Below are 26,168 nucleotides of genomic sequence, written 5' to 3'. Positions count from 1 at the left end.
GAAGGCTCTCAATGACAGTTCTGAGCCACAGTCTGTCCTTGTCGTGGCTCCAGTGATGAGTCAACCCTCCCTTGCACTTCCAAGAGTGTGTCAACCCAACTCTGGATGTCTAACATTTAATCTGAACCTAGAGACTGTCATACAGAGTGAAGTAAGTCAGAAAGAGAAAAACAAATATCGTGTAATATTGCTTGTATGTGGATTCTAGAAAAATGGTACAGATGAACTTATTTACAAAGCAGAAACAGAGACACAGATGTAGAGAACAAACTTACGGACACTGAGGAGGGAAGGGGGTGGGATGAACTGGGAGATTGGGATTGACATATGTACACTACTGTGTGTGAAATAGATGTCTAGTGAGAACCCTGTAGAGCACAAGGAACTCTATGCAATGCTCTGTGGTGACCTAAATGGGAAGGAAATCTAAAAAAGAGGGGATATGTGTATATAGCTGACTCACTTCGCTGTACAGCAGAAACTAACACAACATTGTGAAGCAACTGTAGTCCAATAAAAATTAATTAAAAAAACCCAAACCTGAAAGAATCGGGTAGTTATCTGATCATTGAAGACATACCACCTGATATTATATTGGTAAAAACTTTGAATTAAAAAAATCAACTTTATGTTTACCCGTGTATTTAGCTAGCCTTTCAGATTCAACGATGGGAGCGGGCTCTAAGTGCCAAGGAAGCAGGGACCACACCACCTTCACTCCACAGTACCTTCTAAATTCATTCAATTCATTTTCTTCGAAATACACAAATGCCTTCCAAATGTACTCAATTCTTTTTGTTGAATGAAAGCTGTTTGATGAATCATTTTGATATACAGGAGATTTAGGTCAGTAGCTTTTCTACACATTCATGCATTTATTCATTCTATAAAGATTTGTTGAGCTTTCACTGTCTGCCAAGTACAGTTCTCAGTGCTAGGGACTTAGTGCTAGGGCTTGTGGGCTACATACCTTAACAAATAATAACATGTTGTGATAAAAGTAGTAAGAGCAAAGGTTGCCCAAAGTATCGTGAGACCTTCGAGGAGGAATGAGTAACTGTTGGAGGGTCTGGATGGCATCAAGTAGGAGGAGACATTTAGGCTAAGTCTTGAAGGAAGAGGCGGAGTTTGCCAGTAGGCGAGCTGGAGAAAGGATTACAGCCCTGCAGCAGCTGGTCGGGGACCGAAGAGTCAAAGGCACACAGGAGGGAAGGAGCCCAGCTTAAGGGCTGAATTGTGACAGTGGCTTGGGAAGCACAGGTTTGGGGACATCCTGGAGGGGTGGTTAGGGCTGAATCGTTGCAGATCTTTAGAGGAAAACGGAAAGAATTAGGTAGCTAGCTGGGTATTGAAAGATCTAAATTCCTAATATTATATGAACAAAACATGGATTTGTAAAATCATGTTTTCATTTTTATTCATAATTTTTGAATCACATTATTCATTTGTGGCAGGCCAGAAGCTCCAGGAGGGCAGGAATAATCATCTTTGGTTGTCTTTTGCACTTAGAAATTAAACAAAAACCACAGTAAGGACATTTTTCTTGTCTGGATGCGTGCAAGCCAGAAAATATTGAGTTGAGGAACGATTGGGAAGTGAGAAATTGGAGCGGGGGAAAAACTCTTTCAAGTTTTTCTAAGCAAGCCTTTAAAAGATGCCACAACAGTAACAATACCTATAAACATTTACTCTGTGTCAAGTACCACACCTAGTGCTTCATAGAGTTTATTTCCTATATTCCTCATAAAAATCCTAAGAGGAAGAAGTTCTTCCTATTCTATTCTCATTTTATAGATGAAGAAACTGAGAAGGTTTTTAACTTGCTGAAAGTCACATGACTAATAGTCTGCTATTAATTGTGGTCTAACCTCAACTAGGAACTCAGGAAAAATGACTCCAGGGTCCATGTTCTAGACGAGGGGCTTGCAGTGTTTTTGACTGTGATGTGTTTTACAACCCAACCCTGCCTGCATACACAGGCACGCGAATAAACACTGAAGCCAAGTTTCAAAGTAGCGCTTAATCCTTACCATGATGCAGGAGGTGCGCTTGTATTTTCTGCTTTCATCGATTTCATTTGAGTCTGAATTTAAGTTTTCTTTTTTTGCTGTACGCGGGCCTCTCAGTGCTGTGGCCTCTCCCGTTGCGGAGCACAGGCTCCGGACGCGCAGGCTCAGCGGCTACGGCTCACGGGCCCAGCTGCTCTGCGGCATGTGGGATCTTCCCGGACCGGGGCACGAACCCATGTCCCCTGCATCGGCAGGCAGTCTCTCAACCACTGCGCCACCAGGGAAGCCCCTGAATTTCAGTTTTAAACAGTGCTGCTCACAATTCACAATTGATCTGACGACCCACCATGCATCACAGAGTTTGGACAACACTCCTCTAGCCCTCTGCTTTGCACTGCTTCCCAAACTATAGCTTAATACCCTTTTCTGTTAAATTCAGCAAACATTTATTCAGTGCCTACTACATGCAGGAATGTGGAAAGAACATAAAGAATATAAGGTATGGCCTGACCCTGAGGAATTTTCAGCATAGTGAAGAGAAGGACAAGTAATGGCTAGTAATAATGCAGGCCAGGAAAAAAAATAAAAATAAAATAAGACAAAAGAGAAAAGAGAGGCACAAGCCACATGTAGTGGGAACATAGAAGAAGGAGTGATGAATACTGGCTCTGAGTGTATATACTGATTTAACTAGTAGTGTTTAGTGGTTTGTGTGTGTGTGTGTGTGTCTGCTACAGGAACGTTGAAAGACTTATGAATAAATAGAAATGTCTTTGGTAAAGACTTTTGGGACTTAGGGCCAAAGAAGATCTGAAGACCACAGTACTCTGTGTATTATTCTCAAGGGTGCTTGAAGTGGTCACGTTATCATTATTATTTAGACATTAGTTTGTCCAGTGTAAGCCCTTGAAGGATGTTAGCATGTTCAGTTATGTTAAAGAGTATCCATTAAAAAAAGGTTTCCAATCAAATTCCCAAAGTAAAAGAATGCAAACCTACGGACCAGTTATGAACCTGCATTAGGTAATGAATGCTAGGGTTAAATGGCTAGAGCCTTGAGTAGAGTCTAGCAAAAATCCTGTGGTTATACTGCAGGTAGAAGGAGGGTTATTAATATCTTCCTAATACATCTTATGTAGATTAAAAAGATAACGTTTGAAAATCCTGGCACTGTGTCTGATACATAGAAAGTGTTAATAGAAAATGGTAATTAAAAGTTATTCCTTGATATGGCTAAGTAAGAGTACATTTAATTCTTGGAAATTTTCTTAGTTCCACTGTTTAGAGAATTCCTAAGAAAGGATAGTATTATGATACCATTGGGATTTCAGGATATTTGAAATCTTTTTCCATAGCCATGTTTGATGTGGGTTAAAAAATAAAAGCTATCAATTTAAATCACTAAAAGCAGTCAGGTCTTTGATTTTAGGCTTGTCCACCAAGAAGAGCAATCATGTAAGCTAGGGCGGTGGTGCACTCCTTTCGGTCAGGAACTTGACATGGAGATTACCTGGAGCCCTTTAGCAACATGGCCTCAACCCCAGAGATCCTGTCTTCATGGGTCAAGAGAAGGCTCAGACACTGGTCATTTTTAAGCCCTCAAGGTGATTCCACAGTGCAGCCAGGTTTGAAATCCCCTGCAAAGTATACGTTTTGATGATGAGAAACATGCTTCTGTGGAGATGCAACCTTAAAATGGGGTCCCGTGTTTGCTTTTGTGATGCCCATAGAGTCACCATTTTTTCTTGAGAACTAGTTTAGAAAACAAGATCTTAGGTATCTTTTTTTTTGGCCATGTCGTGCCGCTTGTGGAATCTCAGCTCCCCTACCAGGGATTGCACCCCAGCCCATGGCAATGAAAGCACAGAGTCTTAACCACTGGACCACCAGGGAATTCCCAGAAACTGTAACTATTGATATAACAGAAAAGTGGAATTCTGACCATCCTTTGGGACCACATAATACCATTACTAAAAGATCCCAGCTTCTCCCCCACTCTGTTCCCCTAACTTGAGATGTTTTGCTGATGTGACCACATTGATAGGTGACATCATAGTCACGTTGACAGCTTTATTGTAACTATCATCATCACCGTTAACAATATCATCATCGTTAGAATCTTCTCCAAGTTTCCCCTCCTGCCCTCATTCCTGCTCGGCTGGAGACTACAGAGGCTGGCCGGGGCGTGTGGCTTGGACCCAGAGCAGTGGGGCGACTGTCTCGACACAGGCTGCCTGCAGATTCTTGAAGCTGCTCCTCCTGGGGCTTTTCTTGGGCTGCTGTGCAGCAGCTGGATGGCATTATGGGAGGCTGCATGATACTGTAGAAGCAGTGCACCCAGGCGTGGCCATTTGGGACAATGGGGAGAGACTGGAAAAGACTTCTTTCTCTCCCGGCTGGCAATGGTGTTCATGTTTGCGCTCTTTGGAGCTGCAAAGGTGAAAGTGCTCGTTCCCTTGCCAGAAACCAGCCAGCAGATTTTGAGGACTTGCCACATCAAAGGATGGGGTTAATAGCATTGCCGCCACCATTGGGGACAGAACCAAATGTCACAAGTGAAGAGAGAGCAGGCAACTGTCCATTCCTTTGTTTTTGCCTCTGCACTCCAGGGTGCTTAGAAAAATAAAAGTCATGCTCTCCTGAGACAGTCCAATTATTCTGCTCTTTTGTTTTGTAAACTTCTGATTCTTTGGAGAGAGATGCTTACTTTCCTGTAACCTTTCAGTTCACTTAGGTGTGTTAGCATGGTGGAGGTATTTTATTTTTGTTTACTTGTTTGATATACTGTCTTATACCACTTTCTGCTGTTTTCATTAAAAAAAAAACAGATAAATGGATGTAATCATCTTCTAATTTTTGTATCATGATCTCCTTCTGCATTGATCCCCTCCTGCATTTTTCCCCTTTTATAGAAAAGCAGGAAATTAACTTTCACCATGGTCATCACTCCTATAAGAATTTTTGCTTTTGCTTCCATTTGAAACCTAGAAGTGATGATCAGTAGAGAGGGTGGCGGGTAAGTAAGCTTTGTCCTTGACAGTATAGATGACAGGGTAGAGCTAAAAGGACAGCCAAGTGCTGGGTGCTGCGTTGGAGTGGATGGGCCCCAAGCAGAGAGTTCCCACTTGGTCCATTCACTCCCTGCCTCCAGCTGCTTTTTATCTTCTTCCTTCCCTCACCTGTGTCCGTCCCCCACTGGGATGAATATGGGACAGTTGGTCAGAAGGTGCTCTATCCTATAGGGCAGTGATTCTCACCCCAGCTGCACATTAGACTGGCAGGAAGGGTTAGGCTCCACCCCGGAGCAGGCTGGTGGTAGGACCTGGCATCAGGGATGTTTAAAAGCTTCCTAGATGATTCTGGTGCCCACTGTGGTTGGGCGACAGTTTTCGGAGTGTATCTATAGATGACCTGGGTCAGAATCATAGGGGATTTGGTTTTTGTTTGACCGCGCCGCTCGGCCTATGGGATCTTAGTTCCCTGAGCAGGGATCGAACTTGGGGCCACAGCAGTGAAAGCGTCGAGTCCTAACCACTGGATCGCCAGGGAATTCCCCATAGGGTGACCTTTTTAAAAATGCACATTCTGGGATTCCTAAACTTGAAACCAAAATCCTAGTAGTAAACCCCAGTTTTGAATCATTCCAAATTACAGTCTGCCAATATCCAGATCTTGGTTTAAATGTTCTAAGTATTCAGAAATAACTAAAGATCAAAAAGTCTTAGAAGCCCTAGATTGATAAATGATTCAGTAACTAGTTGCTGTCGAGCTCTGGTTTAAGTAACCAGGAGCTACTTCTTAGAAAATGGCTATCAGGTCCCTAGAAATCCCTTATAGTTACAAAATCAGAGGTAATGTTTAATAAAGTGCTATGTGCTAGGCACTGAGCTTTGCACTTTATTTTTTTAATTAAAAAAAAATTTTATTGGAGTATAGTTGATTTATAGTGTTGTGTTAGTTTCTGCTGTATAGCAAAGTGAATCAGTTATACATATACATATATTCATTCTTTTTTAGATTCTTTTCCCATATAGGCCATTGTAGAGTATTGAGTAGAGTTCCCTGTGCTATACAGTAGGTCCTTATTAGTTATCTATTTTATATATAGTAGTGTGTATATGTCAATCCCAATCTCCCAATTTATCCCTCCCCCCTCCCTTACCCCTTGGGAGCTGTAAGTTTGTTTTCTACATCTGTGACTCTTTCTGTTTTGTAGATAAGTTCATTTGTACCCTTTTTAAGATTCCACATGTAAGCGAGCTTTGCACTTTAAACTATTATCCCATTTTACAGATGGGAAGCCTGAGGCACAGAAACATTAAGTAATTGGCTCAAAAGCACATGGTAAGTAGTGCCGACTGGATCAGAACCCAGATATACATGTAATAACAAAGCTCATGATCTTAACCATTACTCAGTTCCTACCTCTGTGGAACCAGGTACTAGAAAAACTTCTCTTCCTCTTTACCCTGTCTTTATGGTGAAACTAAGACGAATAAAGGGAAACTATCAAGCAATTGAAACTGTTGTTAACTTGCTCCATATCATTTTCTTTCCTTCTTTCTTTCTGCGTTGCTGTGCGCGGGCTTTTCTCTAGTTGCGGCGAGTGGGGGCTACTCTTTGTTGCAGTGCACGGGCTTCTCATTGCGGTGGCTTCTCTTGTTGCAGAGCACGGGCTCTAGGTGCACGGGCTTCAGTAGTTGTGGCATGTGGGCTCTAGAGCGCACGCTCACTAGTTGCGGTGCATGGGCTCAGTTGTTCCGCCGCAAGTGGGATATTCCCGGACAAGGGCTCGAACCCATGTCTCCTGCATTGGCAGGCGGATTATTAACCACTGTGCCACCAGGGAAGCCCTCCATATCATTTTCTATATGTCCTTCTATATGTACACAAAGCAGCCAAAGATCCCTGACGTTTTCTTCAGAAACCTGGAATTTATGTTTTATTTTCATTGCTTAGATTCTTTTACGATGTGTAGTTGTTCCTGCACTTAAACAGAAGCTCTGTTACTGCTTTCTTTGAGGAGATACAATACAACAGAATAAACAAAACATAATCTGATTTTATTGCCCTTGTTTAAACCTGTTTCTGGGTTAAAAATCTGGGTGTGATCATGAGCTAACTTGGGAGGTGACTGTGTCTGCATTAGTTAAGTTACATGAAAGAATCATGAACTGGAGGGGTCATTAAGGAAACTGTCAGGCCAAAAAGAAACAAAAATCTGGGTGTGTGTGTTGGGAGGTGTGTGGACATCGGTGGGGAGGACCGCCATTGGCCTTGGGGAGGGGTCTTACGTTTATGAAAGGCCTCAAACACATATTGTTGATCTTATCTCCAAATCAGGCCATATATATGGTCACTGGAACTGTGTGTGTGTTCATAACATTAATTATTTTTCTTTATAAAATCAGCTTCATTGAGGTGTAATTTACATACAATAAAATCCAGTGGTTATGTGTACAATATGATGAATTTTGACAAACGTATTCAGTTGGGGTTTGCATTAATTTTTAAATGACAGCTTTATTAAAATATAATTCACAAACCTTATAATTCATCTATTTAAAGTGTACAATTTGATGATTTTTAGTGTATTCACAGACCTGTGCAGCCATCATCAATTCTAAAACATTTTCATCATCCCCAAAAGAAACCTCCTACCCCTCAGCATTCTCTTCTCATTTTCTCCCAACCCTCCTAGCCCTAGGCAACTGCTATTCTACTTTCTGTTTCTGTAGACTGGCCTATTCTGGAAGTGTCATATAAATGGGAACCATACAATATGTAGTCTTCTGTGATTGGCTGCTTTCACTTAGCATAGTGTTTTTAAGGTTCATCCGTGTTGTAGCATGTGTCAGTACTTCAATCCTTTTTATTGCTGAACAGTATTCCATTGTGTACAGAAACAGACTCACAGACATAGAGAACAGACTTGTGGTTGCCAAGGGGGAGATGGGGTGGGGGAGGGATGGAGTGGGAGTTTGGGATGAGCAGATGCTAACTATTACATATAGACTGGATAAACAACAAGGTCCTATTTTATAGCACAGGGAATTATATTCAATATCCTATAATAAACCATAATGGAAAAGAGTATAAAAAAGAATATGTATATATATATGTAAGTGAATCACTTTACTGTATACCAGAAACTAACACAACATTGTAAATCAACTTTACTTCAATAAAATAAATTTTAAAAAATTAAAAAATACAAAAAATAAAACTACCTACCACCTCAGTTAACTTGGAGACCAAAAGGTAAATATAGTTTATAATAAAGGAAAAAAATATTCCATGTGTAGATATACCACATTTTATTTATCCATTTATCAGTTGTTGGATACTTGGGTTGTTTCTACTTTTTTGGCTGATAGCATTAATTTTTTTTTGGCCATGCCTCATAGCATGTGGGATCTTAATTCTCTGACCGGGAATCAAACCTGTGCCCCTGCAGTGGAAGCATGGAGTCTTAACCACTGGACCATCACGGAAGTCCCTGATAGCATTAATTTTTAAATTAAATTAAACAGATATCTTGATTTTTATATCCTCATTTAGGCTTTTTTTTCCCTGCACTATTTAATATGCCAGGAGTCTGAAGTGGCTTAGTCCTTTCTTGACTTCTGAGACAATCTGATTAGGTTACCACAGTGGGATTTACAGTTGTACTAAAATTATTATTTGGAGTTCATTCTCTTTTATAGCTATTTAATATTGTAGAAAATGCTTATAGAATTGTAGATATAGAAATATATATGTGCATGTGTATATATAAAATAAGGATGACAATATGATTTTACAAAGAGTTTTAATAGTTAATTTAGAAGGACAATAGGGTGGGTTCTCTTTCTTTTCCTTTAAAAAATAATACTGGGGACTTTCCTGGTGGTCCAGTGGTAAAGAATCCACCTTCCATTGCAGGGGCCACAGGTTCGATCCCTGGTCGGGGAACTAAGATCCCACATGCTGCCGGGCAACTAAGCCCACGTGCCGCAACTACTGAGCCCACGCACTCTGGAGCCTGCACACCACAACTAGAGAGAAACCCGTATGCCGCAACAAAGAGCCCACGTGCCGCAATGAAAGATCCCGCATGCCGCAAGAAAGATCCCTAGTGTCGCAACTAAGACCTGACACAGCCAAAAATAAATAAAATAATAAAAAATATTGATATATAACTAAAATTGTTTTACTTTAGAGGAGAAATCATAAACTGCACTGATTATGAAATGTCATTGGAAAGTGACAAAATTGATCCAGTGACTATAACTTTTGAAGGACTAATGTGCTAATGTGACTTTGTGCTCTAATATATGAATCAACATATAGGTTCACTTGAAAGTTTACGTTTTTTGACCCGGAGGGAATTTATATATTATTTTAAAGCTTTATATTACTCATAAATTATCAAAAATCAGTCATAACAGTGTTGACATTTTTGCTACTGATAACTGCAGATGCTGCACTTTTCATCCCTCAGACACATGATAGAATGGAAGTGCTTAAGAAATAGGAAAGTGAAAGTAGAAGTGGAATAATAGCTGTGATAAAAAGAGGACTCATTATTTATACATCATTATACATCTTATACATTATACATTATACATCTTATACATCATTATTTATACATCTTTTTTTTTGGTAATAAGTCTGTTTTGTATATAAGTTCATTTGTATCACTTCTTTTTTTAGATTCCACATATAGGTGATATATGATATGCCTCTTAACTACCTTGCTTATACTGTCTCCCAGTAAATGAAATTTAATTAATTTATGTTCAGCTATGAGCTTTAGTATGTATTAGTGTATGTTTGTTTATATTTTAATAGAATTCACAAAGAATTATTTGCTTACCTTCATTTTTATTACAACACCCAAAGAATGATTTGTTTACCTACATTTTTGTTAGAATTCCCAAATAATTGTTCCTCTCAATTCCCAGAATACCTTTTTCCCAAACTGTGGTGGTGGAGAATAAATGATGCATGGCTGGATGGGCAAAAGGCACAATAGGGGAAGAGCAATACTAACACTAGAACAGTTCTGGCCGAGCAGGTCTGCTCTTTAGTTTGAGCAGAAACTTGTTACCTGTACTGGAGTCAGAACTGAAACATAATTTCTAGGCACTTTTGTGGTTTTCTAAAAAAAAAAATTTTTAATATTTAAAAAATTTTTTAATATTTATTTATTTGATTGCACTGGGTCTTCATTGTGGCATGCGGGATCTTTAGTTGCGGCATGCAGGATCTAGTTCCCTAACCAGGGATGGAACCCGGGCCCCCTGCATCAGGAGTGCAGGGTCTTAACCACTGGACCGCCAGGGAAGCCCCTCTAGGAGCTTTTGAATGTGTTTTCTTTTGACAGCTTTATCGAGATAAAATTCACATATGATAAAATGCCCCCACTTACTGTGTGCTGCTGAGTGGATTTTATTCAAGAGTTGTGCAAACTGTACCACAATCTACTTTTTTTTTGCGGTACGCGGGCCTCTCACTGTTGTGGCCTCTCCCGTTGCAGAGCACAGGCTCCGGATGTGCAGGCTCAGCGGCCATGGCTCACAGGCTTAGCTGCTCCGTGACATGTGGGATCTTCCCGGACCGGGGCATGAACCCGTGTCCCCTGCATCGGCAGGCGGACTCTCAACCACTGTGCCACCAGGGAAGCCCCACAATCTACTTTTAAAACATTTTAAAATCATTGTAAAATATTTTTATCACCCCAAAGAAACCTTGTCCCTCTAGCAGTCATTCCCCATGCCCACTCCTCAAACTGTTTTCCAAAGTGGAGGCAGCCTTTTCATCCCCACCAGCAGCATGGAAACGTTTCTATTCTCCACCTCCTGGCCTATGGTTTAGAGCTTCCCACATAATAAAAGTGGCATTAATGTAAATGAAGGAAGATCATGAAACTCAGGATGATTCAGACTTTTGACACTCCTCACAGATGCCTAGATCAAGACAAAATCAACTCGGAATCAACCATTTTTTCCCAGGATGTAGTCCATGATCCTAGGCTCTCAATTAAAGTGACAATTCAGCACCAGATAATTTGGTAGTGTCTAAGATTCAAATAAAAATTTGCTGTTTTTACCTACTTCTGTAATTCAAGTAGAAAATATATCTGGGACTCTCTAATGAGATATTTAAAGGTAACATTCAGAAAGAAGTTTTTAGAGAAAAATAATTATGGGGGGAACAAAGGCAAGACGCAGCTATTAACTGAAAATAAGATCAGACAGTTGTAAATCACTCTGTATTTGGCAAAAAATAGTACAGAACATTTGCATACATTTCAGGGACAGGAAGCTTCTGTGTCAACATTAAATGTTCATAAATGTCAAATATGCAATTCTGACATCCTATATCTGGGAGAATAGAAATTTTCAGCCAGTGTAGAGTTAGGGAAATAACAAAGACTTGGCATCATTTGAACTGAACTGAATGCCGTACTAGACATTGGAGCTTAAAATTTTACCATGAGTGAAAAGTAGACTTTCAGCAGTCCTTTTCATTTTCCGAAGGAAATGTCTTGGAATTTACCTAACTCTTCTTTCCCTTTAACAAAACAAATTCTAGCTTTAAGAGACATGCTGTCCTTTATACTAATGATAATAGAACTTTGTTGAATAATGATATTTCATTATAGTTTGTTTTACTTCATGTTCTCCTTTCTTGTCCACGGGAGGTTTATAATATGTGGAATATATTTGATTTTTTAAAAAAGATCAATATTTTTTTACTTCGTTAGGGATTTTATTTTTAAAAAGTTTTTAAATTTTTATACAATTTTTAAAGGTTACTTTCCATTTACAATTATTACAAAATATTGGCTGTATTACCCCTGTTCTGCAATACATTCTTGAGCCTGTCTTACACCCAGTAGTGTGTACCTCCCACTCCCCTACCCCTGTATTGCTCCCCCCTCGCCACTGGTAACCACTAGTTTGTTCTCTGTATCTGTGAGTGTGCTTCTTTTTTGTTGTATTCACTAGTTATATTTTTAGAGTCCACAAATAAGTGATGTCATACAGTATTTGTCTTTTTCTGTCTGACTTATTTCACTTAGCCTAATGCCCTCCAAGGCTATTCATGTTGCTGCAAATGGCAAAATTTCATTCTTTCTTATGGCTGAATAGTATTCCATTGTATACACATACCACACCTTCTTTATTCATTCATCTGTTGATGGACCCTTAATTAGGTAGCTTTCCTACCTTGGCAATTATAAATAATGCTGCTATGAACATCGGGGTGCATGTATCTTTTCCATTAGTGTTTTTGTTTTGGGGGGGAAATATACCCAAGATTGGAACTGCTGGGTCATATGGTAGTTTTATTTTTATTTCTTTGAGAAACATCCATACTGTTTTCCACGCTGGCTGCACCAACTTATATTTCCACCAACAGTGTATGACGGTTCCCTTTTCTCCACATCCTCACCAACATTGTTATTTATGTTCTTTCTGATGATAGCCATTCTGAAAGGTGTGAGGTGATATCTCATTGTGGTTTTGATCTGCATTTCCTTGATATTAGCGATGTTGGGCTTCCCTGGTGGCGCAGTGGTTGAGAGTCCGCCTGCCGATGCAGGGGACACGGGTTCGTGCCCCAGTCCGGGAAGATTCCACGTGCTGCGGAGCGGCTGGGCCCGTGAGCCATGGCCGGTGAAAGATATTAGTGATGTTGAGCACCTTTTCATATGCCTGTTGGCCATATGTATTTCCTCTGGAAAAATGTCTATTCAGTTCTTCTGCCCATTTTAATTAATTAATTAATTAATTTATTTATTTATTTTGGCTGTGTTGTGTCTTCGTTTCTGTGCGTGGGCTTTCTCTAGTTGCGGCGAGTGGGGGCCACTCTTCATCACAGTGCACGGGCCTCTCACTGTCATGGCCTCTCTTGTTGCGAAGCACAAGCTCCAGACGCGCAGGCTCGGTAGTTGTGGCTCACGGGCCTAGTTGCTCCGCGGCATGTGGGATCTTCCCAGGCCAGGGCTTGAACCCGTGTCCCCTGCATTGGCAGGCAGATTCTCAACCACTGTGCCACCAGGGAAGCCCCTGCCCATTTTTTTCTCTTTTTTTTTTTTTGTGGTACGTGGGCCTCTCACTGTTGTGGCCTCTCCCCTTGCAGAGCACAGGCTCCGGACGCGCAGGCTCAGCGGCCATGGCTCACGGGCCCAGCCGCTCCGCGGCATGTGGGATCTTCCCGGACTGGGGCACGAACCCGTGTCCCCTGCATCGGCAGGCGGACTCTCAACCACTGCGCCACCAGGGAAGCCCCTGCCCATATTTATATCAGGTTGTTTTGTATTTTTGGTGTTGAGTTGTATGAGCTGTTTATATATGTTGGATAGTAATCCCTTGTCAGTCATATCATTTGCAAATATCTTCTCCCATTCAGTAGGTCGTCTTTTCATTTTGTTTATTGTTTCCTTTGCTGTGCAAAAGCTTTTATTTATTTTTTTAAATAAATTTATTTATTTTACTTATTTTTGGCTGCGTTGGGTCTCTGTTGCTGCGCGCGGGCTTTCTCTGGTTGCAATGAGTGGGCTGCTCTTTGTTGTGGTGCGCAGGCTTCTCGTGGTGGCTTCTCTTGTTGTGGAGCACAGGCTGTGGGCGCATGGGCTTCAGTAGTTGTGGCTCACGGGCTCTAGAGCACAGGCTCAGTAGTTGTGGCGCATGGGCTTCATTGCTCTGCGGCATGTGGGATCTTCCCGGTCCAGGGCTTGGACCTGTGTTCCCTGCATTGGCAGGCGGATTCTTAACCACTGTGCCACCAGGAGAGTCCTTGCTGTGCAAAAGCTTTTAAATTTAATTAGGTTCCATTTGTTTAGTTTTGCTTTTATTTCCTTGACTTTAGGAAACGGATCCAAAACATATTGCTGCAATGTATGTCAAAGAGTGTTCTGCCTTTGTTTTCCTATAGGAATTTTATAGTATCCAGTCTTAGCTTTAGGCCTTTAATCCATTTTGAGTTTATTTTTGTATATGGTGTTAGAGAATGTCCTAATTTTATCCTTTTCCATGTAGCTGTTCAGTTTTCCCAGCACTGCTTATTGAAGAAACCATCTTTTCTCCATTGTATATTTTTGCCTCCTTTGTTGTAGGTTAATTGACAATAAGTATATGGGTTTATTTTGGGGCTTTCTATCGTGTTCCTTTGATATATGTGTCTATTTTTATGCCAGTACCATACTGTTTTGATTACTGTAGCTTTGTAGTATAGTCTGAAGTCAAGGAATTTGATTCCTCCAGCTCTGTTCTTCTTTCTCAAGATTGTTTTTAGCTCTTTGGGGTCTTTTGTATTTTCATACAAATTTTAAAATTATTTGTTCTAGTTCTGTGGAAAATGCCATGGGTATTTTGATAGGGATTGTACTGAATCTGTAGATTGCTTTGGGTAGTATGGTCATTTTAACAATACTGATTCTTCCAATCCAAGAGCATGGTATATCTTTCCATTTATTTGTGTTGTCTTCAATTTCTTTCATCAGCATCTTATAGTTTTCAGAGCACAGGTCTTTTACCTCCTGAGGTAGATTTATTCCTAGGTATTTTATTCTTTTTGATACAATAGTAAGTGGGATTATTTTCTTAATTTCTCTTTCTGATATTTCTATGTTACTGTACGGAAATGCAGCAAATTTCTGTATATTAGTTTTGTATCTTGCAAGTTTACTGAATTCATTGATGAGCTCTAGTAGTTTTCTAATGGCTTCTTTAGGATCTTCTGTATATAGTATCATGCCATCTGCAAGTAGTGACAGTTTTACTTATTCCTTTCCAATTTGGATTCTTTTTATTTATTTTTCTTCTCTGATTGCTGTGGCTAGGACTTCCAAAACTATGCTGAATAAAAGTGGTAAGAGTGGGCATCCTTGTCTTTTTTCTGATCTTAGAGGAAATGCTTTCAGCTTTTCACCATTGAGTATGATTTTAGCTGTGGGTTTGTCATGTATGGCCTTTATTATGTTGAGGTATGTTCCCTCTGTACTGGCTTTATGGAGAGTTTTTATCATAAAATGGATGTTGAATTTTATCAAAAGCTTTTTCTGCATATACTGAGATGATCATATTGTTTTTATTCTTGTATTTTTTAATGTGGTGTACCACTTTAATTGATTTGCAGATATTGAAAAATCTTTGCATCCCTGGGATAAATCCCACTTAATCATGGTGTATGATCCTTTTAATGTATTGTTGGATTGGGTTTGCAAGTATTTTGTTGAGGATTTTTGCATCTGTGTTCATCAGTGATAGTGGCCTGTAATTTTCTGTTTTTGTGATATTTTTGTCTGGTTTTGGTATCAGGGTGATGCTGGCCTCATAGAATGAGTTCTGAAGTATTCCTTCCTCTGCAGTTTTTTGGAATAGTTTCAGAAGGATAGGTGTTAACTCTTTAAATGTTTGGTAGAATTCACCTGTGAGGCCATTTGGTCCTGGACTTTGGTTTGCTGGGAATTTTTTGGGTTTTTTTTCTTTTTGTGGTACACGGGCCTCCCACCGCTGTGGCCTCTCCCGCCGCGGAGCACAGGCTCCAGACGTACAGGCCCAGCGGCCATGGCCCACGAGCCCAGCCGCTCCACGGCACGCGGGATCCCCCCAGACAGGGGCACGAACCCATATCCCCTGCATCGGCAGGCGGACTCTCAACCACTGCACCACCAGGGAAGCCCTGCTGGGAGTTTTTAAATTACTGCTTCAATTTTAGTATATGTGCTGCTGAAGTGAGCACTAAATTACTGCTTCAGTTTCATTACTGGTGATTGGTCTGTTCATATTTTCTGTTTCTTCCTGGTTCAGTCTTGGGAGATTGTACCTTTCTAAGAATTTGTCATTTCTTCTAGGTTGTCCATTTTATTGGCATAGAGTTGTTCATAGTAGTCTCTTATGATCCTTTGTATTTCTGTGGTGTTGGTTGTAACTTCTCCTTTTTGTTTCTAATTTCATTGATTTGAGCACTCGCCCTCTTTTTCTTGATGAGTCTGCTAAAGGTTTATCAATTTTGTTTACTTAATTTTTAATTTTATTTTATTTTTTCTTGGCCATGCCACGTGGCATGCGGGATCTTAGTTCCCCATCCAGGGATCGATCCCATGCCCCCTTCAGTGGAAGGGTGGAATGCTAACCACTGGATCACCAGGGAATTACCATCATAATATATATATTTGTTTTTGTTGTTTATTTTTTCAAAGAACCAGATTTTAGTATCATTTTATGATATTTTCTATTGTTTTTTAAATGTCTATTTCATTTGTCTCTGCTCTGATCTTTATGATTTCTTTCCTTCCACTAACTTTGGGTTTTGTTTGTTCTTCTTTCTTCAATTCCTTTAGGTATAAGTTTAGGTTGTTTATTTGTAATTTTTCTTGTTTCCTGCGGTAAGCTTGTATTGCTATAAACTTCCCTCTTAAAACTGCTTTTGCTGTGTCATAGGTTTTGGATCATCGCGTTTTTGTTTTCATTTGTCTCTAGGTATTTTAAAATTTCCTCTTTGATTTCTTCAGTGGTCCATTAGCTGTTTAGTACCATGTTGTTTAGCCAACATATGTTTATGTTTTTTGCAGTTTTTTTCTTGTAGTTGATTTCTAGCCTCAAAGTGTTGTAGTTGGAAAAGGTGCTTTATATGATTTCAGTTTTCATAAATTTACCAAGAATTGTTTTGTGGCCTAACATGTGATTTATCTTGGAGAATGTTCCATGTGCACTTGAAAAGAATATATATTCTAATGCTTTCAGATGGAATGCTCTCTCTATATATGATTTAAGTCCATTTGGTCTAAAGTGTTATTTAAGGCCTGTGTTTTCTTACTGATTTTCTGTCTGGATGATCTGTCCATTGGTGTAAGTGGGGTGTTAAAATCCCCTAGTATTGTGTCATGGTTGATTTCTCCTTTTATGTCTGTTAACATTTGCCTTATATATTGAGGTGCTCGTATGTTGGGTGCATACCTATTTACCCTTCAAGACTAGCTGGTTAGGCCTGGCCCAGGCTCTTATCAAATTACCGCTTTTTCCCTGGATCCCAGTGCCTGTGAGATTCTGTGTTCACCCTTTAAGGGTGAAGTCTTTATTTCTGCTAGTCCTGTGGGGCTGCCAAAATTAAACCCTGGTGGCCTTCAAAGCCAAATGCTCTGGGGGCTCATCTTCCCAGTGCAGAACCCTCGGGTAGGGAGCCTGATGTGGGGCTCAGAACCTCACTCCTGTGGGAGAGCCTCTGCAGTACAGTTATTCTCCAGTTTGTGGGTCACCCACCTGGAGGTATGGGATTTGATTACATCACAAGTCTGCCCCTCCTACCCGTGTCACTGTGGTTCTTTCTTTATGTCTTTAGTTGTAGTGATTCTGAAAGCTCGACCTCTGTGCACCAGTGTCAGATCGAATCTCAGAGACAGGGTTTTGGGTGAAGTAGGAAAGAATAGCTTTATTGCTTTGCCAGGCAAAAGGGGACACAGTGGCGTCCCACCCTCGAAAACTGTGTGTCCCAACCCAGGGAGATTTGGTGAGGAGTTTTATAGCAAGGGTTCAAGGGTGGGGTTGCTGATAAGACTAGGATGTGTACAGGGCCTGCACTCCTTTAATCTGGTCTCAGGTAATCTTTTAATGAGCTTCTCTGGTTCCTTTAATCTGGTCCCAGGTGGTCTTCTCTGGAATGAAGAATGCTGACATCTTCCATTTGTTGGGGGCTTTAGTTCTATAAATTGCTCAAAGATATTGTTATGTGTATCCCTTCAGGCTGAACAGGACCCTGCCCCAAGGCTGCACTGTTGTTTCTTAGCTGCTCCTCCTTCGTCTCTGCATCCCCTCCCTTCCTCCTGATTAGCGACTGTTTGAACCTGCCCTTTGGGGCTCAGGGAAGGTCATGGAGGTCATTCCCTACAAGGAATGGGGGAGAGAAAGGGTCTGTGCCCAGGAGCCCCACAGGGTCCTGCTCGGTTTCAGTAGAAGATCTTTTCTGATAGGTTCCAGTCATTTTCATCGACAGCTGTTCTGCAGATAGTTGTGATATTGGTGTGCTCATGAGAGGAGGTGAGCTCAGGGTCTTTCTACTCTGTCATCTTGGCTGCTCTCCAGAATACATTTAATTTTTAAGTTAAAGATAAGAAATACACTTAAATTATAAGTTAAAGTTAATTTTGTGATATCCCATCAGACTCTGTCGTGTGACAAAACTACCCCTAAATTACAGTGCTGTTCAAATTGTCTTTCAAAATGGCTTCTAATTTTGAATTTTATAAGACGTCTTGTCATGCAGAGTCTGAATTTGTTAACACAGGTTAAAAGATTCCAAATTCTCAAAGGATGTACTAGAATATACTACAATGCATGTGTTTCCTAGAAGCATATCTTTATACAGTCATATGAATACATTCCCAAACCTTTGAATATACTCATGGAATAAAACAACATGTTCTGGTACTTACTGATCTTGCTATTTTTTTAGGGAAAAAACACACCACTTAGATAATATAAATGGGTTATTATTAGTGCCAGGATTTATTACAAAAAGTGTAAAAAGAATCCTATCTTGGGGCTATAAACACAGGCTTCTTGAGACACTTTCCTGTTAAGTTTCAGGAATTTCTAATTTTCCTCTGGGAGCCTTATAAGGTCTGCCCTCTTCACTTTACACGAAACCTATTAAGCCTTTTCCTGATTCCACACCCATATTAATCTTGATCCTCTTGTCTGAGCCCCCCTTTCATGAGTCTCTACATTATTCTTTAGAATGAACCTGCTTTGTGAGGGCTTCCACTCCTGCTCCTGCCTTGATTGCTTTCATTCCCTCTGACTCCTGAAGGTTTACCATCTACCCACCTCTGTGTCACTTAACTATATACTCTCTTGTGAGCGTATCTTACCTTCCTAACGGGGTTATAAGCTCCTAGATGGCAAGGGCGATGCCTTATCTTCCTTCTGATTTCCTTTGGTATTGAGTGCAATATAATTTAAATTGAAAGTGATCAAAAAACTTTTTCAATGAAGATTCCATTTTTATAACACTGCATTTCTGTAAATATTAGGATAAGTGGGCTTAGTGGAAATTTCAGTTAATTTAGACTTTTTATGTACAAGGATGCCAGGGAAGGCATTTTATCATATTGGATCATAAGTTGTCAAGGAGGAGGATTAATAAGATGAAATTTTCAGAAAAAAAGTATGGCGTATCTATATTTCCTGTATTTGTGGTCATAGACTATACTCTTAAGCTTAACCTTTTGCCCAAATGGGATCAAGCAGGGTATGGATGGTTAAAATAATCAACTTGAAATTACTGCATACTCACAACATGTTTATTCTGTTGCACTTAAAAGAAACAAATACCAGCTAACTTAACAAAATAATTTACTGTGTTAGCTCATAGAATGAAATGGAAGGCTGGAGAAACCAAGCTTGGGTATCCCTAGGGAGCAAAGGTAGTAGGATCTGACAGAGGGTTTCTTTAATGCACCACCACTGGGATCAACAGACTCCAAATATTTTTCTTTTGTTAGAGGATTTCACTTGAGATTCAGGATCCTGGGAGAGAGGTCCTACTGGCCTTGTTTGGATCAGGTTCTACTCTATAGGTCAAGATCAAGGAACCTTGATTAATAGTCCCACCAACCATCTACCCGTGAGGAAGATCCACGTGCTCCAAAGGAAATTGAGCACCATTACAGCAGGGAGGAAAGGCTAGTCTATTTGTGAAATCACCTTACAGAACATAGAATATCAGAGGACTAGCAGGTGGGCGACATCTAAGGAATAGCGGAAAGTACAGGAGAAATGTGTTGCCCTGACAGAAAACGAGAAATCACTAAATGGTATTTTTCACCATGTTCTCTTCAGGCTACAAGTATCTCAAACTATGTGACAATTAAAGGTCAGAAGCTCTTAGCCAACCCTTTATAAAAACTCGTCTTTCTAGTCTAAGTTGATATATATGGAAGCTTTGTATTTCAAAGGTTTGCTCTCCCAAATATTTACTGTGAGAAGAAGTTCTCTGGCTTCTGTCCTATGTGTTGAAATGTCACCCGAGGCAAGGCAAAGCAAAACAAAGCAAGGCAAAGGTACTTGGTGTATAAAGGCATTTCTGTCTACTTCAGTTTGCAAACTGGCAAGGGAGATGTTCCTCACCCTTTCACTGCCTTCCCCCTGCCCTCCAGAAAATACTGGCTTTATTTATGATCGTGGTGCTGTGCTTTGTAAATGTGTACTTTTCCTGGAGTGCTGTAATTTGAAGATTTAAATGAAGGACAGTGTCTTATGCGTTTGTTTTTATACAGCCTTTTAGTCTCATTAGGTGTTTGGCTATTGCTATCATATATTATCTAGTTTAGGAAATTAAGGCTATCTTTTCTTTAAAAGGCATTCTAAACAGGAATTTCAGAGTACTACGTTGTCATTAGGAGGAACAGAATTTTATTATTTACTTTTACAATAGAGTAGGTACTGGAGAGAGTAAACTTCTGATGAAGGGGCATATCTGAACACTTCAGAGGGTTTCGATATTTGGAAGTTTAGAGTATTCTGTCTGCTAACACAATCATGTGTTCTGGGAGACTGGATTTTAGACTCCACGCTTTTGTGCACAAATTGTAATATCTTTCAGTTTTCAGTTATGAAATATTGAAAGTTAATTCGTACAAAATCCTATGGCAGGTGGTGACGTGATTTTTCCCCAGGGCTTTGAATGTCAAAATGGAGAGATTCACTGAGGCTCAGGTAAATTGATGGGTGTAACTATGACTCTCTTAAGGTAGCCACATGCCTCACCGTCTAATTAGGGATATGCATGAACGGATGAATGATATTCCTACTCTCTTTACCTATTATCTGATGAAACTACAGCCAAGGGGATGGTTTGGCAAAAATCTGTGCGCAAAGAAGGCTGTTGAACCTGACTGTAAACATGGCATGGTGAAGAGAGACAGGAGGTGAGGGCTAAGTGGGAGGCCCTGTTGGGGGCAGGAAGTTCAGGCCTGGGCCTCCAAATCCATTGCCATGTAAACTGTTTCAGAACTTAGAAAGAATGAATGTTTCAAATTCCTTTAAAATATCATTTTGATACCAAAACCTAGTCAAAATTAAAAACAAAAAGAGACAAATCTCACTTATGAATTTAACCCTCCCTCAAATAGACTGACATAATCCAAGTAGGGGATGAACCAGGGAGGATTTAGTCTACTGATTCAAGTATGGTTCACTAGTAGAAAATACAGATTTTGTTATATTGAAAATTAACAGGAGCAAATCATAATTGTCTCCATAGGCACTGGAAATGCATTTCAGAAAAGTTTAATAAACATTCTTTGTAATAGGGCTTCCCTGGTGGCACAGTGGTTGAGAGTCCGCCTGCCGATGCAGGGGACACGGGTTTGTGCCCCGGTCCGGGAAGATCCCACATGCCGCGGAGCGGCTGCGCCCCTGAGCCATGGCCGCTGAGCCTGCACGTCCGGAGCCTGTTGCTCCGCAACGGGAGAGGCCACAACAGTGAGAGGCCCGCGTACCGCAAAAAAAAAAAAACAAAAAAAAAACAACTTTATTATAATACTCAAAAGTAGAAACTTCTTTTCTTAACTTTGTGAAATGTATCTAACTCAGCCTCGGAAGCAGCACCATGACACTTGAAGGCTTTCCCATTGAATTTAGGAACTAGACAACGATGTGTACTCTTATTATTTAACGTTATTCTGGATGCTTGTCCCACTCAAAGGCAAAAGAAGGAAGTTAGATAGATGCATAAAAATCCAAAGTTGGGGGTAAAACTACCACTGTTTGTAGGTGGTTATATAACTGTATTGTATTAAAGATTGTATGTATCCAAGAGAATCATGCAAAAATCTACTTCAAACGAGATTTTATAGTAACGTAGTGGAGTCCAAAATTAACATACAGTTAGTAATAGGTTTTACACATACAAACAGAAGACAAATCAAAGAAATAAGCCCAATTATAATGTTAGCAAAAAGGATAAGATATATAAAAATAAAATAAAAAGAAACGTTGGGGAAAATTTTAAACACTAAGAACACAAAAGTAGACTTGAACAAATGGAAAGATATGAAATGGAAGATAGAAAGATTCAACATCATAAAAGGAGTATTTTTCCTTAAATCGATTTATAATTTAACTCAGTCCTAATGAAAACACCATCAGATTTTTTAGAAGCAGACAAACTGATTCTGAAGTTCATATAAAAAAATAAACAAGAGGAACCAAGAAAATATTGAAAAGGTGTGCAATGATGGAGAGAGAGGGAAGGAACTATTTCCACTGGGACTTAAAATATATTAAAAAGACTTAGGGAATTCCCTGGTGGTCCAGTGGTTAGGACTCTGCGCTCTCACTGCCGAGGGCGCGGCTTCAATCTCTGCTCGGAGAGCTAGGACCCTACAAGCCTCGTGGCGCAGCCGCAAAAAAAAAAAGACTTAGTGGTTAAACAAATGTGATATGGTGAGTGAATAGACGGATCAGTGGAACAGAAAGAAAAATCCAGAAACACCCGTATATTCCCAAGAATTAGATACGAATTACAAATGGCTTTTCACCTATGGAACGACACACATCTTCAGAGAATGTTGAGAAATGCAAGTTAAAACTATAATGAAATACTGTTTTAAAGCGAACAAATTGGCAAAAATCGAGAAGTTTCACAACACACCCAAAGTTGCTGGGGATCTTGTAAATCTGTTTAATCCCTTGAAGCCAATTTGCTAATGCTAATTACAGCTACAAATGTATATTTGTAATTGACTCAGCAATTCCTGACAGGTATGTAGAAAGATAAATGTGTATGTAAGGTCATTCACTGCAGCATTGTTTTTCATTGGAAGCCATGGGGACTGGTTAAACAATTAAGAATTACTGGAACACAATGTAGCAGAAAGAAAGGATGAGGAAGGTTACTGTGTATGCATTGCAAGGTATTTGTCAAGTGAAAAAAAGCAAGACACACACCAATGTATATAATATGCTATTTTTTGGCATAAAAAATTAGAGGAGGGCTTCCCTGGTGGCGCAGTGGTTGAGGGTCCGCCTGCCGATGCAGGGGACACGGGTTGGTGCCCTGGTCCGGGAGGATCCCGCGTGCCACGGAGCGGCTGGGCCCGTGAGCCATGGCCGCTGAGCCTGCGCGTCCGGAGCCTGTGCTCCACAACGGGAGAGACCACAACGGTGAGAGGCCCGCGTACCGCAAAAAAAAAAAAAAAAAAAAATTAGAGGAAATCTGTATATGAGTTAGCTTATGTACTCATAAATTAATTCTGGAAGGATATAAAAGAAACAAGAAGCGTTGGTTACTGGTGGAGCGAATGGAAGTTAGATGGGAACTAGGTAGATGGAGACTGTATATTGGTTGTCATTTTTTTCATTTTTGAACCATGTGAATGTTTTGCCTATTCAATAAGGAAAACAAACAAACAAGTATACAGCCATATGTGTGTATTTAAGAAAGAAGACTAAGGATGCTCTCTATGTGTTGATAGGGAAGCGTTCCCGAGGATGTTAAGCGAATAAAACAAGGCATGGAATAGAATGTACAGTATCCACTTTTTGTTGAAAAAAGGAAATCTAAGACTGTTTGCTTGGTTTTGCTTGCATATTCATAAAGAAACTCTGGAAGGATACTCGAGTGTGAACATTGTGATGTGCTGCCTCCAGACCCCCTTAGGAATGAAAGATTTCTTGCTGAAGCAGCTGAAGGGCTGCTGACAGATGTCCTTCAGGGAACAAACCCCATGGGTAATGATTGCCTCTTTTGAAGAGAGTCACCTCACCTGAGGTCATGCCCCCTTCTGGGGTGGCCTGCAGTCAATGAATTAGCAACATGGGGGTGTGAAGGGCCAGCTTCCCACCCCCAACTCAGGGCAACTCTGAAGGGTCAGCCAGCTTTAGAAATCCCCTTCCTTAAGCTGCATGGTAATTTACCTTCTCCTGCTGCTGTCTGGTTTCTTCCATAGAAAGAGAACACTTTTAGTAAACGTCCCCTTGCTAATAAGTAAGAGTGTGTCCTGGGGAACTCAGCGTGCCACAGGAAACTAAAAACAGTGATTTCCTGTGCTTGGGTTGGGGTGGGAACCTGGTGAACGGGGGCAAGTTTGGGAAGAAGACTTTACACCCTACACTCTATGACTTTTTTAAAAATTGAAGTATAGTTGATTTACAATGTCGTGTGAGTTTCAGGTGCACAGTGATTCCGAGTCTTTTTCCCTTCTAGGTTATTACAAAAATATCGAATAGAGTTCCCTGTGCTATACAGTAGGTCCCTGTTGGTTATCTGTTTTATATACGGTAGAGTGTATATGTTAATCCCAAACTCCGAATTTATCCTTTTTATGATATAAAAAACATCTTTTTGGAAACATGTGGGTGTATTACTTATTCAAATCGGAAATCAAAATTTTAAAGTTAACTTGGTCTATCGATGATATTTTATCCTTTTCCTCTTATATTTTTAGAGAACGTTTTTTATGTTTCAATTTGGGAGGAGATATTTTTAATCTAAAATACCATGCCTCGCTACACTCTAAATATGCTTTTCTTTTTTCTTTTTGTTTTTGCTTAGGACCTACAGAGAAACACCGCCTTGATCTCACATTACAATGGAATTTAAGAAGCCACCTGACGGTGGCTGGGGCTGGGTGATTGTACTGGCCTCCCTCTTTACTCAGTTTTTGTGTTACGGATCTCCGCTAGCTGTTGGCGTCTTGTACGTAGAATGGCTGGACGCCTTTGGTGAAGGGAAGGGGAAAACAGCCTGGGTCGGATCCCTTGCAAGTGGAGTTGGCTTGCTTGCAAGTAAGTGGAGAAACTTATGCTTCTCCTCACTCGTTAATCATTTAATTACATTTGCTGCATCGTTCACATTGTGCAAGACATAGGAGGCTATTTTCTTTTTTGAAAGTATAGCACCTACTTTGCTGCCTTCACTGAGATTATAAACCACTCTTTCACTGTCATAAATCTATGTGACAATACAGGAATTCCATCAGAGATTCAGTTGTCCATTCATTCATTCCTTTATATATTTATTTGCTCCTGTGTGCCAGGCAGTGTTTTAGATGCTGGATATGAAAGGATGAATGGCAGACACATCATTTCTGCCTTTAAGAGGCTCAGTCTAGTGAGACACACGTTTCCACAAATAAGAAAGATACAGGGGTATGAGGGCAGTGATCCAGGTATGTCCGATGAATGCTGGTGACCAAAGGACCAAATATTTTTCAGCAGTCCTGGGAACAGTTCCTCTGTGATTCATAATTACTCCTCTCTGATTCGAATACACCGTGATCACACTGCATGTCCTACATTTGTGTCACCTTCTTAAGAAAAATTTGATATGACAAAGAGTAGTCCCTTCTCAACAATGATCATGACATTAAGGATTTAAATATAGTGTTATGTGTAAGATGTACGTGATGCATTTTGTATGACCTTCATAAAATGTCTCCAGAAGTAACATTCTTTTTTTTAAAATTTATTTTATTTATTTATTTATATTTGGCTGCGTTGGGTCTTCGTTGCCGTGCACGCGGGCTTTCTCTAGTTGCAGCGAGCGGCGGCTACTCTTAGTTGTGGTGCGAGGGCTTCTCATCGCGGTGGCTTCTCTTGTTGTGGCTCACGGGCTCTAGGCGCGCGGGCTTCAGTAGTTGTGGCTCGTGGGCTTAGTTGCTCCGTGGCATGTGGGATCTTCCCGGACCAGGGATCGAACCCGTGTCCCCTGCATTGGCAGGCGGATTCTTAACCACTGTGCCACCAGGGAAGCCCCAAAAGTAATATCCTTGATAAACATTTATCAAGTATGATATAATAGTGATTCTTAACATCTTCAGACAGCACAGTAGAGCGGCTTTTTTTTTAAGGACTAAAATCATATGCAGTTCAATTTCTGGAGTCATAGTTTGAACTCTGCAGTAGTATTTAGTGATCATCAGTCTAACTTACTTGGAACTAGTTAAGAACAGACATGCTGTATACACACTACTGTATATAAAATATATAACTAATAAGTACCTACTGTACAGCACAGGGAACTCTGCTCAATACTCTGTAATGGCCTATATGGGAATAGAATCTGAAAAAGAGTGGATATATGAATATGTATAACTGATTCAATTTGTTGTACAGCAGAAACTAACACAACATTGTAAATTAACTATACCCCAATAAAATT

General features: G+C 40.3%; 1 protein-coding gene across 2 annotated transcripts in view; it reads left to right on the top strand.

The window, feature by feature from the left end:
- SLC16A9 (solute carrier family 16 member 9) overlaps positions 1-26,168 on the top strand; it is a 68,323-nt gene that overhangs the window by 6,000 nt on the left and 36,155 nt on the right. For both annotated transcript variants that reach the window (XM_004279996.3, XM_033406016.2), the window contains exon 2: positions 24,561-24,793. In XM_004279996.3, coding sequence (XP_004280044.1) covers positions 24,598-24,793 — 196 coding nt within the window. In that variant the 5' untranslated portion in view covers positions 24,561-24,597. The remainder of the gene's footprint in view (positions 1-24,560; positions 24,794-26,168) is intronic.

Source organism: Orcinus orca, chromosome 14 (assembly GCF_937001465.1).
Source record: "Orcinus orca chromosome 14, mOrcOrc1.1, whole genome shotgun sequence".
Taxonomy (NCBI): Eukaryota; Metazoa; Chordata; class Mammalia; order Artiodactyla; family Delphinidae; genus Orcinus; species Orcinus orca.
The sequence above is the reverse complement of the archived record's forward strand: the minus strand, read 5'-3'. Positions and strand labels throughout refer to the sequence as shown.